The sequence below is a fragment of the Heloderma suspectum genome, chromosome 3 (assembly GCF_057233095.1).
Source record: "Heloderma suspectum isolate Gila_16-S chromosome 3, 16-S_ref, whole genome shotgun sequence".
Classification (NCBI taxonomy): Eukaryota; Metazoa; Chordata; class Lepidosauria; order Squamata; family Helodermatidae; genus Heloderma; species Heloderma suspectum.
Genome location: NC_139460.1, coordinates 201,064,472 through 201,080,442, shown reverse-complemented (window position 1 = coordinate 201,080,442; position 15,971 = coordinate 201,064,472). Strand labels below are relative to the sequence as shown.

The 15,971-nt window shown below is 40.4% G+C and overlaps 1 protein-coding gene across 2 annotated transcripts in view; it reads left to right on the top strand.

Annotated features, from left to right (window-relative positions):
* Positions 1-15,971, top strand: part of OGDHL (oxoglutarate dehydrogenase L) — an 87,629-nt gene that overhangs the window by 58,030 nt on the left and 13,628 nt on the right. For both annotated transcript variants that reach the window (XM_084845296.1, XM_084845297.1), the window contains exons 15-16: positions 777-927; positions 3,300-3,427. In XM_084845296.1, coding sequence (XP_084701422.1) covers positions 777-927; positions 3,300-3,427 — 279 coding nt within the window. The remainder of the gene's footprint in view (positions 1-776; positions 928-3,299; positions 3,428-15,971) is intronic.

Genomic DNA, 15,971 nt, shown 5'->3' with positions numbered 1-15,971 from the left:
GGCATGGATTTGCTTATTTCATGAATGAAGCTGGGAATGTGGCTAATTCATGAATTAGGCAAGAGTGTTGCAACAGTATGTGGCCTATTTCATGAATAATGCAATTTCACTGACATATACATGCAAATGAACCATTTTGGATCAAGTAGTAATACAGATAAAGCTGAAAAGTGAAAATGCAGAATGGGTTGGATTTTGGCACTTGTTTGTGTAAGCAATGTTTGTTGAAGCCTTCAGTCTTATTACACTGGTATGGAAATAGATTCTACCGAACGTGATGTTACTTACTTAAAAACAAATGTGTTAATGGTTTGAGCTGTAAGGTATACATACCATGATTGTTGGGTATCAGTTTTAGTGAGCCTCTGTGTAAGATTACCAAGTAGGAGCTATGATAGGTAGACTGTTAACTATGTAATATTGTAGGTGGAGAGTGTAAGTTATAAGGAACTTGAACAGAAATATTGCTGGAGCTTAATTATATGAAATGTTATTGATATGATATGAAGACAATTATGTGAGTTTTGTAGTTGAATTTAATTCCTCGGATTGTTGTGCAGCTGTGTGGATAGCAGAAGCTTCCAATAGGTGGCGGGGAGAGTCAAGACGACCATCAGTGTCACCTTCTCTTTTTTGCTCTTTTGGTTGTGTCTCCTTGGTAGTCTAGTCTTTGCCTTGGAAATAGAAGCAAGTAATTTGTATCCTGGTAAATTCTTGAGAGTTGCAACCACTAATTCCTTTTCTCCCCACCGCCCACCATTCCATCTCACATTTAGGACTTTCACGGATTTTGAAAGGTCGACTGGACATGACAAAGAACCGCGTTGTTGATTGGGCCCTGGGGGAGTACATGGCTTTTGGGTCTTTATTGAAAGAAGGTATCCATGTTCGGCTAAGTGGGCAGGATGTAGAAAGGGGTACTTTCAGGTGAGTTGTTATAATATGGCGGCTGTTCATCTGGTAGAAAATGTCATATTAATTCTACTGAGAATTGATGCTAATCTGAGGCTCCATTGAAATTATAGGTGCACCTTTTGAGATGGACATTTTGCTGTTTGTAACCATTAATATGTTAAGCATTAAGAAAAAAAGATGTAACTACATGGGGCAATGGTATATGAGTGTGAATGATAAATTACTGAAAGAATTCCTGGAAGAGGTGTTAGGAGGAGAAACTGTGATGGTGGAAGGAAAGAGTTCAGACTCAGAAAAACAAATATGCACATAAACATCATAAAAACAGTAGATGAGACTTTATGACTGACTGAAAGATCTCTTTCCCAGAGTCTTGGAAGAAATGTGTCAAGGTTGGAATCTGGGAATTCCTGTATTTAAGTAGCAGAAAGGTGAAGAAAAAGTACCCTAGTTCCTGTGGGTTTTACTCAGAACTTCAGAAAAATAATAATCTTGATGTGCTCATGGAAATTGTCAAAGTTTTCTGTGTGACTCTCTACCTGTGGGTGTTATGCTGGTAGCTTATCATATATACTAACAGCAAACTCATTTTTGGAGTGTCTATCCTTATGTAGCCAAAACTACACCATCTATACACAAAGGGAGATAGCAGCAGGCTTTGGGTTTAATACAGCTTTAATACAGCTTGCAGAAGTATTAAAAATAACTTTAGGGGAAAAAACCTTAAAAGGTGGGGAGATCCCAAAAAATAGCTCAGTGAGAACTGAGCTTGCTCAGTGGCCACAGAACACTGAATGTCTATTGGCAGTGGGGGGACACAGAAAACCAGAGTGGGAAGAAATGGAGTATCCTCGAAGAGGGCTGTCTGGAAGCCTGAACAGGAGCACTCTACACTGCAGCATTTTGTTGCAGGTACCACTTGTAATAACTGAATTATCCTCTCTTTCAGCCTGTTCGCACAGATTGGAAAATTGTCAACTAAGAGTCAATCCGCATATTACTTGAATGGACTGATAGTGGTAGAATTCTGAATGATGACACTTCAGATTACAAAAGGGAGCTCACACTTTTGACTGGTCGCCCACAGAACAATCTCTCTCTATAGATATGGGAAACTAGTACAACAGCAAGAAGGCTACACTAAACCTTTGATGTCCTAGCTAGATTACTACAAGAAGTTTAAAAACAACAACATGGAGGACCATTCAAAAATATTGCACCCACCCACACCTGTTGCCTGAAGTGTTATGATCTAGAATAACAGAGATCAGTCTCAAGTCTACAATCTTGAGATCAGTCTCAAGCCTACAGCCTTACTCTGCATAATGTGTAGATCAGCTGTTACAGGTTTTTATGAGGAGAGAGGCCAACTAAGATGGCTGTCTCAATTATCCTCCCACTGTTGTTGTGCTTTAACCTTTGACACACTGTTGGTCCCTGGTTTTATGATATTAACTAGTTTCTATTTAGAGTTGTGAACAGTTCTTGCTAAGCTGCATTAGAAGAAACAGTTTCTGTCTGTAATTTGTTCAGCTTCGGCAGGTATGCACCACAGAATAGCTATTATCGGGGTAATCGCCCTTCTTTCTTTAGTGGTTGTAGAGCTTGAACATATTGGTGTGTTTCACTCAGTTAGTCCTGCCCAAGGAGTTAATGGATTACAGTAATTACTTCAGTCATCTCTGTTTTGATAATGTTCCTTGGTGCACCATTCCAATGCTGATTAAAGGAGCTCTAGAGAGCTCTAAGCAGTGAGCGTGTGAGGGGTGGGCAGCAAGGAGGATTCAGCTCTTTCAAGTCTTGGTCCTGAGAAGTGCTCAAGGAGGTGGGAGCAGGTGCACAATACAAGTTGCACATGTCTCAAGGCAATGAGTAATAGAATTTTGCAGCTAATTATAATTTGAAGGAAAGAAGCCCCATTGTGTAATGGCTTCCACACTTCATATTTTATGGGGTGTAACTGCATACTTCTAAAAGCTTCATGCATTGCACAGTAACAATTCCAAAGTTATCTGTGGTGGCAGAGAGAAGGCGTTAAGTCTATTGTCAGAACTGAACACTTGGCGTTAAAGGGCTTTACTTAAAAAAAAAAACCATGCTGTCGGCATACTTACAGAAATTGTTAATCCACGTAGTCTTCTATATATAATGAGCAGTATCTCCATTTGTACATACTGGGTTGGATCCAGACTTAGTCATATTTACTTAGAATAGATCTGTTGGGACTTAAGTTAGTCATGACTAAACCTTGCTTGATTATAGTTATTTCAATAACATATGTGAAGTGCTTTGAACATTCAAAAAGTACTGTATACATGCTGCTTCTGTTTCTGTTTCTTTAAATATCTTTCAAACAATTACTTGTGTTTTTGTAACCTTTGTAGCCATCGCCATCATGTGCTCCATGATCAAGATGTTGACAAGAGGACCTGTGTTCCTATGAATCACCTCTGGGAGCAACAGGCCCCCTACACTGTATGCAATAGCTCTCTTTCAGAATATGGGGTCTTAGGTAAGTTTTGACAATTTTTCTTGGGTTGATTGTGGACCTTGAGATTACCTGGAACTGTGGGGCTTTGTTAAGGATCATTTGTGCTTTGGGTTTACCTGAATGGATTTTTGTGTTATTATTTTTAACTGTGACCTTGCATTTCGAGTTACCAGATATGGGCCTCTTTACAGTAGACCTCTTGGGATCCTAGTTGTGCTGCTACATAAAATATAAAACCTAGCTTTCTTTCCATCAGCCTCACTGGAGAGGAGTTTTCAGCCATCATTATTGCAATTTGAATGTAAAATGTAGCAAGGAGTTACTTAACAGGGCATCATGAAAATAATAATAGCCACCAGGAAGCATTTTTATAAATACAATCCAGAACCAGCGTAGTGGTTAGGGTGTTGGACTAGGACTGGGAAGACCCAGGTTCAAATCCCCACTCAGCCTCGATGCTCACTGGATGGCCTTGGGCCAGTCATATTCTCTCGGCCTTACATATCTCTCAGAGAGCCAGTGTGGTGTAGTGGTGAGAGTGTTGGACTGGGAGCTGGGAGATCTGGGTTCTAGTCTTCACTCGGCCATGGAAGCTTACTGGGTGACTTTGGGCCAGTCACAGAGTCTCAGCCCAACCTACCTCACAGGGTTGTTGTTATGAGGATAAAATGGAGAGGAGGAGGATAATGTAAGCCGCCTTGGGTTCCTTGCGAGAGGAAAAAAGGCGGGATACAAATTTAAAAATATAATACATAAATAAGAGTTGTGAGGACAAAATGGAGAGAGGGAGAACCATGTATGCCACCTTGAGCTCCTTGGAAGAAAGATGGGGAATTGACAGCTAAAATATTTTGTGGTGGGATACATAGTTCCAGTAGTGAAGAATTGCTTAACACAAAGGATTTGAAATGATCCACAATGTTTGTCATGCTAGATATTATGCACGTTATCTTACTTTACATTTGTTATGCTGGTAAAAAATAGTATTTATATTGACGTTGAAATTGGGCTCCTCACTGATAAAAACTGTCTTGGATTTTTTCATTTGCTTCAGCAGCAGTTGCTTAATTATTAGGGGTGGTGAAAATCTAAGGATTAAAGTCTCTACTTTCCCTCTGATTGATTTTTTAATAGTAACCATGGAAGGAAATTTGGCTGTGAACAATTCCCATCTTTTATGAGTTACCACTGCAAGAGAGGAAGAAATTATTATTAATAGATGTGACGGTTTGTGGGACCGATGTGTTTAATTTTCTGCAATAGATAGGCTAATAGCATCTTATCCAGGCATTCCTGCATCGTGCCTTATACTGCCTTTTTACTTTCATCCCATCTTCCCAGGCAAGTAAAGACAGCTATGATAAAAGAGAAGAACTAAACACCAGACCTAAACTTGTGCTCGCATAAACAAACAAAATGACTCTTAGTCAGTTTGGGAATTCCCATTAGTATTCTTTTGGATAGGAGCTAATTAAGTAAAAATGAATTGGATAGCCCTGCATGATGGAGCTCCAAATTGTTTTTCTGGCAGGTGCAGAAGCAGAGAGCTGGCACCTGTTCAGAGCTGTGAGGCCAGTGCTGAGTTATTATTGAACCACTAAGGAGCGCCGAGTGTGTAATAATTCCACTGAAATGTTATTCTGGTTGGGAATTTGCCACAGGGATAAAGCCACCGCCTTCCAGTTACTCTACAGTGTGAAAGAGCATTTCTGAGAAAAGGAAGAGTGTATGTTGGAGATACTGAAAACCGTTCAGCGCTGTCCTTGTCATCCTTCACTATAAGCCGGGCATAGAATTTATTTTTGTAATGTAATGATGGGACTTCTATAGATAGTGTTAACTTCTTATTTTGTGACTCACCGACTTAGCCATTATGAAGAGCAGCTACTTCTGTGCAAATGGATGCACAATGACAAAACTTACGTAAAGCCACAATAGCACAGTGTTTAGCATATAGCTCAGCTATATAGGGGCTGGGTGTGTGTGCTGTCCTCTCCCTACCAACATTAAAGGGCTACTTTCTCTTAAACACTAGGTGGGGGAAGAACTTCCATATTATGTCTCTGTATCTTACCTATATGTAATTTCCATTGCTTGCAGACACTCACTCCCCCTTTCTTTAATTCCCTAGTTCTCAGTTCAAAAACATGGTGCCCATGGACACCTCCTGCTGTGCCTGCCAGGTTTCTTGCCCCTCCTGATTTTTAAAAATATTTTAAATTAAAAATTAACTGGGAGGCTGGTCCTCAGAGGCATCCTTAGAAAATAAAAATGATGGGTGGCTGCAGTCTAGTGTGTTGTTTTGAAGCGTTCCTATCTACCCACTGAAAAGAAAAATGTAGAGCACAGCACAGAGTGAGGGATATATTTTGCCTGTGTTGGTAGGAGTGTGCCTTTCTTTTTTCCAGTGTGTGTTATCTAGCTTGTTTATTTGTTTTTGACATTGTGTGAGTTTGCCTGGTTTTGAGTGTGTGTGCATATGGTGTGCGTTTTGCATGGAGTGTGTGAGTGTGTGTTTAGTGTGGGTTTTGCCTGTGTTTTGTGTATCTGTGTAGTGTGTGTGTTTTGTCGTGTGTGTGTGTGTGTGTGTATGTGTTTCTCTGAGCATCACCAATTTAACTTCTATGAAATTGGTATTTCATTGTGCTTTGAAGGGGCGTGTATGTGATTTGGCATTTGGTACTCAGTTTCTTGGCTGTTACTTGTCTCTGAGCCTCCATTTGCTTTCTGTGAAATGAGTAATCAATAACATATTGGAATTCTGACCCCACCTCTGTCTTGTTCTTGAGCGTATTTTCATTCAGCTTCACCAGTTTGCCTTCTGGGAAATGGGTGATTTGTGACTGGCTATGCCCACGATGGCAGCCATTTTGTACTCACAACAAGTCCCTACTGGTCCAAAGATGTTGTGGATCTCTACCCTAGTTTCACTTGTGTTTAGATTCTATAGCTTGCCTTTGTATTAAAGTAGATGCAGGTTGAGCACTCTCTCGTGTCCAGAATTAGATAATAAGCCCATTGATACTAGAAGAGGGAACTGGTTGCAGGGAGTGGGAGAGGACAAATGGTCTTGTAAGCGGAACAGAAGGCTGGCCTTCATAACTTATTTACACACCTAGACAATGTTATATCTGAAAGTTATTGTTTTTGTTGGTGAGAACACTAGAGGACCATTTTTGTCACAATTAGAAGTCATTGGAGAGAAGCAAACAATACCATCCTGTTCAGACAGAGGAAGAAAGAAGTTGTAATAAGCCTGAAGCCTGATCCTCAAAGTTCTGTGCTGGTATGAACTGTGTTCAAACCACTGGAGCTTCCACCAATGCAGTGCCAAGAAGAGTGTGCCTGAACGTGTTCTACTGGTGTAGCAAAGCCAGCTCCTATGTTAAATATTAACCTCCCCATCAAGTTCTTTTAGATGTCAGTTTAGTAGATCTCTTTCATTTCTGACTGACTGCTAACTAGGAACACAGGAACATAGGAATATAGGAAGTTGCCTTATATTGAGTCCCTCTAGTTCAGTATTGTCAACACTGACCAGCTGCAGCTGTCCAAGATTTCAGGCAGGAGTCTTTCCTAGACCTACCTGGAGACGCCAGGGATTGAACCTGGGACCTGGTGTATGCAAAGCAGCTGCTCTTCCACAAAGCTATGGCAATGATTTGTGATCTGGGGTGGGGGTATACTAGACTTCTAGTATACCAAGAAGTCTAGAAGAGTATAAGCAATGTTCTAATGAATGGTGCTGCATTGGTGTTTCTGAAGACAATGATGACATGACTCTGATTCAAACTCCTTATGGTGAGATGTGACTGTGCATATAGCATAACTACTTATTTCCAGTCTTTTCAAAACCCAGGAATCCCAAAGATCAAATGAATACTATATAGAGATGTTTGCTTGTTTAATTATAATGTTATGTCTTTCTAACAAATATTCAAGGTGAATTATTGCAGGCTAACCTTTTAGATTACTTCCCTAGACTGTGTTACACTTAGACTCTAACAGCTCTGGCATCCTCTTATTTGTTTCATTGACATATATTAAGTGCAAGAGGAAATCTGTTCAGTACACTGAATATGACATAATAGCAAAATGTGTGGTATGTTGTTATTCCAAAAAACTATGTTTTTGTGTTTTGTTTTGTTTTGTTTTAAATCCCTGCCTGAGAACGCTTGACTAATGGAAAATAATGTTGAATTAAGTGGCAGCTTCATTTATGTTGATTGAAAGACTCTTGCTATTTTTGACAATCATGCAACTTGCTGTCAGAGGGAGGTGCGGGAGACAGCATAACATGAAGCACAAGCCGACACTGCTCCTCAACACCTCTGTGTCTGTCATATGAAAACAGAGAAAGCACCAAGGGCGGGAGTTCATCACTACTTTCTTATCTGAGGATTTTGTTATCTGAAGACCTCCAAACATATTGACAGTGCCATTGCAGTGCCCCTTCAAATGTTTACTGTAGAGAACACATGCATGATGGGGTTGCTTAATCACTTAAATCCCAAATTATTTCAATATAATGGACCAATCTATTAGTTGAACCCATTATGACCCAGAAGGGATTTGCTTTTTCCTTCCATACACATATATCCTCATCACACTGGCTTGTCCTTAATACTACTTTGCCTTTTAGAGGTCAAGCTACAAGACTCTTATGACACTTGGGACCCTCCCTTGCCTTTTGGGAATCATTGAGTTGAGGCCACTTGCCACATATTATGACTTCCACTTGTGGAAGTGTTTCTTAAAACCATTCCTATAAGTAAAACCATCACCACCTATTAGATATGCTCAAGTTATAAATGTTGCTGCATTATGAAATTATTCACAAGAATGACTTGGGGGACCTGTTCTATGATTGAAGATCATAAGGGGGAGAGCAGCTCTTAGTCTTTAAGCAAGCCTTCCCCAACCTGGTGCACTCTAGATGTTTTGCACTACAACTCCCATCAGCCCTGGCTGGGCTGATGGGAGTTGCACCAGGTTGGGGAAGGCTGAGCGCCGAAGAATCAATGCTTTCGAACTGTGGTGCTGGAGAAGACTCTTACGAGTCCCCTGGACTGCAAGGAGGTCAAATCAGTCCATCCTAAAGGAAATCAACCCTGACTGCTATACTGAAGCTGAAGCTCAAATATTTTGGCCACCTAATGCGAAGAGAAAACTCACTGGAAAAGACCCTGATGCTGGGAAAGATTGAAGGCAAAAGGAGAAGGGGACGGCAGAGGATGAGATGGCTAGATAGCATCACCGATGCAATGAATATGGACCTGAGCACACTCCAGGAGAGAGCACAGGACAGGAAGGCCTGGTGTGCTATGGTCCATGGGGTCATGAAGAGTCAGACACGACTGAACGACTGAACAACAGAACTCACTGGTGTTTAACAATTCACTGTTATAGTGGAGCAGCAGTTAAGGAAAAAGATTCATGTATTGATTTGAAGAGGTAATTTAGATGTGTAGGGCAATTGCCTATGCTGGCGTTTAGCTAGAATATAAGTACTGAAATTTTTCATCCTATGTAGACTCCTGTAGTATTTTTGACTGAGATTAGTTTGGATTTCCATTTTTATATTGACACAATGTTCTAATAGAGCAGCATATGTGTGAATAAGCTTTGAAAAAATGAGCCATCTTGTGTGTTTTCTCACCCATGTCATGCAATCAGTAGAAATAGTCTTTTAATGCTTGTTCAAAAATAGAACTGGACTCAAACCTATCCAGGAAAGCCTTTTTAGCTTCCCCCTTTTTTTGTAAAAATACCTTAGGGAGCTTCCAGTACAAGCATTACAAAAAATTTCCACTGCTTCAGCAGATAATAAAACAGCATGACCATGGGGTTTTTTAAATGAATTTCTCTTGTTGGAAATAAAGAATAATAGTGTGAAGCAATATGGATCTCTGGCAGGGAGCAGGTAATGGAGATATTTAATGAAAGATTGAAAGGCCAGTGGACTGGGTCTTCTAATGTTTTGGTGGAGAGAAACAGAACATACGCTGGAGTTTACAGATGGGTTCTTCACAGAGGTTAGCTCCACAGAAACCAAGCAGTTCATTGAAATATTTTTGTCAAGATCTGGCTAAACGTCTTGAATAGAATTAGCATAAGGAATAGCTCATAACAATTCACATCCTCTGCAAATACAGTCTGTGTGTGCGTTCATGTATGGACAGTATAAGTGCCATATACCTGCTGTTCCTGCACATATTCAGACTATTCAGCATATTTGCCAGGCACCTGGAATGGTTACTTTTGCTTAATTGGAAAGTTTTTGTTTTGCTCTCAGTTGGAGTCTCGCCTGTAGGGAAAGCAAAAAAGCATGTAACTTGGGCTTTTAGTTCCCCGCTTATGCTGTATTGTCAGAAGTGTGGATTCACAGATCTCTCTCTCTCTCTCTCTCTCTTTCTCTCTCTCTCGAGTTTTTATCCCACTTTTCAGACAATTATTGTCTTCCAAAGTGACTCACATCAATAAAAAAGAGACTACAATTGAAGTCTTATGTATAGGAGCAGGCCCGGATTATTGTTCCAAGCCCTGTCCCTTTGTGAGGGTGGACATGGCTTCACAGGGTGTGTGTTCTAGCCTGGAGCCTTGCACTCTGTAGCTTTTAGGTAGATGTGTGAGGCAAGGATTTACCAGGGAGCACAGAGTTCTGTGCAAGTTGGTACATGGATTCTGCACAGGGCTTATGATATTCACTCAGGTAGGTCTCCATTATTGACTTCCACATTTTCTTCCCCATGGAGTCCATGATTTCCTCTGGAGCTATCATGTGCTTTGAAATGTGCGAACTTCCCAAGACACACTGCCTCCTTGGGTTCAGTGTCTGAGTTGCCACTTAGGACTGAGGACAGGACAAGTGTTTTCAGAAGTAAAAAAATGTGCAACATATGCTAAGTAGTAATAGTAAACACATTATTTCCCAGGTGGAGCCTCTCTGTGTAGGGCTGAATAGTCCAAGTAAAGGTACCGTATACTAGCTTCTTTGGACATTATACCTGCAGCTCAGCTTCCTTGTTTATCTTATTTATGGTTCTTTGCATATGAAGCATAATTATGCTTTTCCTGTCAGAAATTGCTTCATGAGAAAAGTGTACATTTTCCAGGCTGTATTTTTCTATGGTGGAATAATATTATGATTAAGCAGAATCTGTCATTAATGTAGGGGAAAAGCCATATGCAAATGAGTGTTTTTGTAGAAATCTACAATTGCCCAAAATGAAATTTGGGGCAATTGTAGATTTCTACAAAAAACATTCAATTGCATAAGGCTTTCCCCCCTACATTAATGATAGATTCTGCTTATCCAGGTTATCTGAAGGATTGCCTCCTCCCATACGTGCCTGCCTGGACCCTAGGATCAGCTTCAAGGGTCCTTCTCTGTGAGCCCCTGCCAAAGGAAGTGAGGCAGGTGGCTACCTTTTCTGCTGTGTCACCCTGGCTGTGGAATGAGCTCCTTAGAGAGGTTCACCTGGTGCCTACATTGTACTCCTTCTGGTGCGAGGTGAAGACCTTTTTATTCTCCCAGTATTTTAGCATTTTACCTTCCTAGTCTGTTAGCTCTGGTGTTTAAAAACTGCATTTTAAATCTCTGCATTGCTGCTAGGTTTTGTTCTGGTTGTACTGTTATATTGTGGTTTTAAGCTTTTATATTTTATATTGTTTTATGCTACATTTCGTGGTTTTAATTTTTGTGAACCAGCCAGAGAGCTTCGGCTACTGGATGGTATAGAAATAAATGAATGAATGAATGAATGAATGAATGAATGCAACCATATGTGTGGTCATTAAAATTTAAGATTATAATAGCGGTGGGCCTCCTTTTCTTGGTGCCATGCATGTTAAGCATGCTTTGCCCATATTTATATACATTCTGTGAAATAAACCAGGCCTCAGATAAATTCCCATAGACACATTACTCCTGGATGGGCTGCAGGCTCTAGGCTCCACAGTATAAATCACAAATGACAAGTACATGAGACCTGTCAGTGACTGCTTGCTGGTGGGTTTGAAGCAGTAGCCTACTGTGTGCAGAGCATATCAAGAGCCAAGTTGTCCTCCTTTGGTCAGCAGGAGTTGGAGAGCTCATAAAACTTTCCTAATTAAAGGTATGAATGAGAGTTTCTTTCACAGCTAGAGACTGAGTCCAGAGACTTCATTTTATGTTTATTAATAACTTCTTCCTAGGTTGCCCAGTATGTTTGCAAATATTACTCTTTGGGGAACAATTACTCCTGCTACCTGGGTGTAATATATTTAATAGGTAATCTTGAAGGCATATATTATAATTAAATGCCCAACCCCCATTGGTTTTCAGTAGGCAGATATTTAATTGTCAAATTAAATTCCCCTCCCCCATAATTACAAGTCATAGTACCTACTTTATAGTATGTGCAAATTAACACTTAGGGCAACTCCAGACAGCACAATTGCTGTGGGAAACATTGATATTTCCTGCAGCACACGTGCAATTTGTGGACCTCAGACATTTGTACATGAGTATTTAAAGATGTATGTGCACACATGGGTGATGTCTGTATATTACATGTTTGCTGCTGCAAACAGTGGTGTAACACCAGTGTTGTTGTTGTTGTTTTAAAAGACAGTTGTAATATAGGGAGCTGTTCTCGTTATTCAAGAGTTTGTAATTACTTTAAATCCCCGACCCATGTGTGTGTATAACTAATCACATAGACATAGGAAAAATAATTTTGCAGAAAGGGGAAAGTATTTCATTTTACAACACAGTGACTAAAATTCCACCATGTCATGAGTTTCTCAGGGTGCAACCCTATGCCTACAGAAGGAGTACTCCAGTGTCAAGAAGGCAGATGCCGGCCAGAGCAGAAGAGGTGACAGAAGCAGTCTTCATCTCTCCATCCTCTTTTCAGTTGCTGTTTTCACTAGATGCACTTTTGAATCACAGGGAAGGGAGCTGGTAGAGTTCAGGATTCTGCCTATCTTTGGCACCTCTCGTCCCTGTCCCCGTCCCCTTCATTTGCATCCTTACCCAGTGTCTATGGCCTCAGAGGGGGAATTCTGACAAATCCTATGGTCCCTGGGATGCTTTCCAGGGACCATAGGATTGTGCCCTTAGTAACCTTGTCCATGTAACTATCCACATTTAAATATCCAGTTCTATATTCCACACAGTTCAGCATTTGTCTTGTCAAATATCTCATCCAACTCTGCCTTTCTGCTGTTGGCCCCTGCTAGCTTGTTCAGCAAAAAATCGTAAAACATGTGTTTTACTTATTTTATCTGTAAGCTACTTTCTCTGCCCAAAAGCAGTCATGCTGGCAAACAACATACCAACGTACAATAAAACCGTAGATATGTTAATCGGACTCTAATTTGAAAGCACAATTTTTTTTTTAAAGTAAGGAAGTGAATCAGCAAAATCAGCCATGTGAAACATTTGACCTTTTGGCAAATAAGATGAAAACGTCTACCAGCTAGAATAACTATAGATTCAACCTGGGCAATGAAGGGCATTTCTTTAGAATTATGGTGTGATTGTTCTTTTTTTAATCATGTATGTTTTCAGCCTTCATAGCTGCAAGAAAAACAAATCTTGAAAATGTCTGTAAAATGCAGCCACTGTAGCTGCAAGCACTCACCAGGGAGTGCTCCCATAGGAACTATGTTTACCAGATGCTATTGCATGCTTTGAAATGCTCCAATAAATAAATGTCTGTGAAGTATGCACCCTGATAAAGGTTGGTGCACCAAACATTACCCCTCCTTCACATCCCCTCCATACCCATTTCAGCTTCTGTGCTATGTCTTGTACTTTATGCTGCCCAGTACCCAATTCCATCTTGCCTCCATCCTCCCCATCTCAATTCCTCATGCGCAACTGCAAATATTCCCTTGCCTCTGTTTTGCCAATGACTACCTTCTCTAGTCACTGTCCCTCTTTTCTTTCCATACTCTTTCCCTACCTTTCCTTTCTTGAGTCCCCTGATGAGAAACCCTTTCTCGTGCTTCCCCATTTTTCAAATAGGTTCAAGGAGCTACTGCTTTCTGGTTCTGTGATTATGTGGAGCTCTCATTTCTATACTCCATTCCCTTTGAAGCCCTTCTGAATTAGGCCGAGTGAGGAATGGAGTGTGTGCGAGAGAGTGTAAATTCAACATTATGAAGAAAATTCAGTATTTTATGATTCGTTACAAATACTTCTCTGCTTTATTTGTTTTATCACACATTCAAAACAAAAACAAAAATATGGAGGGTTGTAGCCAATGGTTGTAGGAGCAGAAGGGAGGTCACACAACCAATCTTTCTCTTCCCTCCTCTCCATATGCAGCCCCTGCCCACCCCTCGGAAAGGCTTTCCAAAGAGTGGGGGGGGGGGCTCTTGAACAGTTCAGGCTATGTTTTACAGGCTGTGGTGAGAGGGGGAAATCACCTAAAATCAGGCGGAAGAACCTTGTGGAAGTGGAACTCTCCTGCTGCAAGATTCCTCCATCTCATTTCAGGCAGTTTGAGCGATTGGATGGAAGGGAAAGTACCAACTTCCAGCTGCCCCACCCTCTTTCTTTTTCTTCCTACAAATGCCTCTGGCTTACATGGGACCCAGAGGCATTCTGGAGACAAGAAACGAAGAGGGTGGGGCGACTGGAGGCCTGCACTTTCCTTTCCACTGTGTCTAGCCATTGCCCAAGGTAAACTAAAAGAAAAAAGTGGGAGGTGCAAGGGGCCTCTGTGGATAGTAAGGTAAGTATCTAGGGGCAGAGGAGCATTCTCATGATTTAGATAGCCACAAGCACTTTTGTGGCATCAGCAGCCACTCTCATCACAGATCTACCTGAGTGTGTAGAAACCACTAACCTCCATGTGTCATCCTAATAAAAGAGGCAAAAACTGCCATGCTTAAGAGCCCTGGAAGTAAAGGGTCAAGAATCAACCTAAGACCTTCTGCCAGCCTACTGGCCACACTGCTGTTGATGGTTCTGACCTCTTTAAAAAGAAACAGGGATGAATATTACTTGCTGGCTACCCAGTCAGTAAAGCAGTACTTTTACAGATGAACTGTGGGTTGGATCTAAAGAATTACAAGGTGTTAAGAAAGTAAAGAGAAGCTCTTCTGTGAGTGGAAAATGGCAAGATATAAATGTGATAGATAAATAAATAAATAATGAAATGACTTTCTCACATGGAAGTGTGCCTTTGAACCCAATGTAATATATCACATCTCATTAAAAGTAGGAACTGGAGCCCTTATTTTCAGATTTCTCAAGAATATGTGATCGATATGCCTCAGTAACATCACTTGAGGATCTTCGATTGGGAATAATGCAATTTTACACAACCACATCATGCCAGTAAATTTTATTAAGGTAGACATTCTGTTTTCTTCACTCCCTTTGGTGTAAGTTAATGATGATATCTACCTGGTATCATTTAATGCTGCTGTAGGAATGCTTGTGCTCTTGCCAATCTCATGACCTATTTAAATGCATACAGTCCAAGGAAGGGAGGAAGGGGAGAGAAAAAGAGGCATTTTGTCTAACAAGTGCTTTAGCCATAGCTACATGGCAGGAGTAGAAAGAAATACCCTGGAGTTAAGGCAGGTCATTAAAAAAGAAACTAGGTTAATATTATATTTCATTATGTTTTTGTGAACTATCTGACTCTGCTTGAAATCTCACATTATGGAATAGCACAACAAAGCAGCATTGTGATTAGAGCTATTGTAGCAATTTTCTATTAATCTGCCTCAGCAGAGTTGCTGCACAAGAGCCGTGGTAGCCAGTTAATATTCTATAGTAGATGTTTGTTCCATTTTTTAAACCAATTATTTAATGCCCCAATTCCTGCCATAGAATTAAGATTTAGCTATATGGCTGTTCAGACCTCTTCCTATGGAGAGGAAAAATTCTTGTTCAGTTACTAAGAGGGTCCCACATAAACATTTCAAAGGGATGGGGTTGAGCTTGGAATATGATAGGTTTCAGGAGCATAGATCACATCATCTTGTGTGGTCTTTTAATTGTGCTGTAAACTATATTCACTTAAGTGTGCTGTGCATGCTTTTTGATGTAGACATAATTCCTGTGAATAACTGGAAAAATCAGAAGTCTATGTAGGTAGTGCTTTAAAAAGTATAGTACGTAACTAAGCAAAGATGGAGTTTATTCCCAGAGCTGCAATTTTAATTGATTGATTTGTTAGTCCAGTTGAGCAGCTTTTATCATCTAGTTTAATACAGTGGCTTAGAGTATGAGCCATAGTATTTCATTCAGTTCTTGCTTTGGTCATTAACTCACTAGGTGTCTTTAGGCAAACCACTGTTCTCTCAAACTCTACCTCCTATCTGCAAAATGGGGTTAATATGGGCCTATCTTGTATGGCTGTTGTAAAAGATTACAGAGATAATGCTGATGAACTGCTCTGGACACTTAAAAGGTGCTATATGTAAATGCTAAGTATTATTTTAGTATTATTATCATCTTCCACATTGTATGTATATATGTATGCATATATGTATTTATTACTAATATCCTTCCTTAATTCTAGAGAAACACAAGTACATATTCACTAAAAAGTGAACC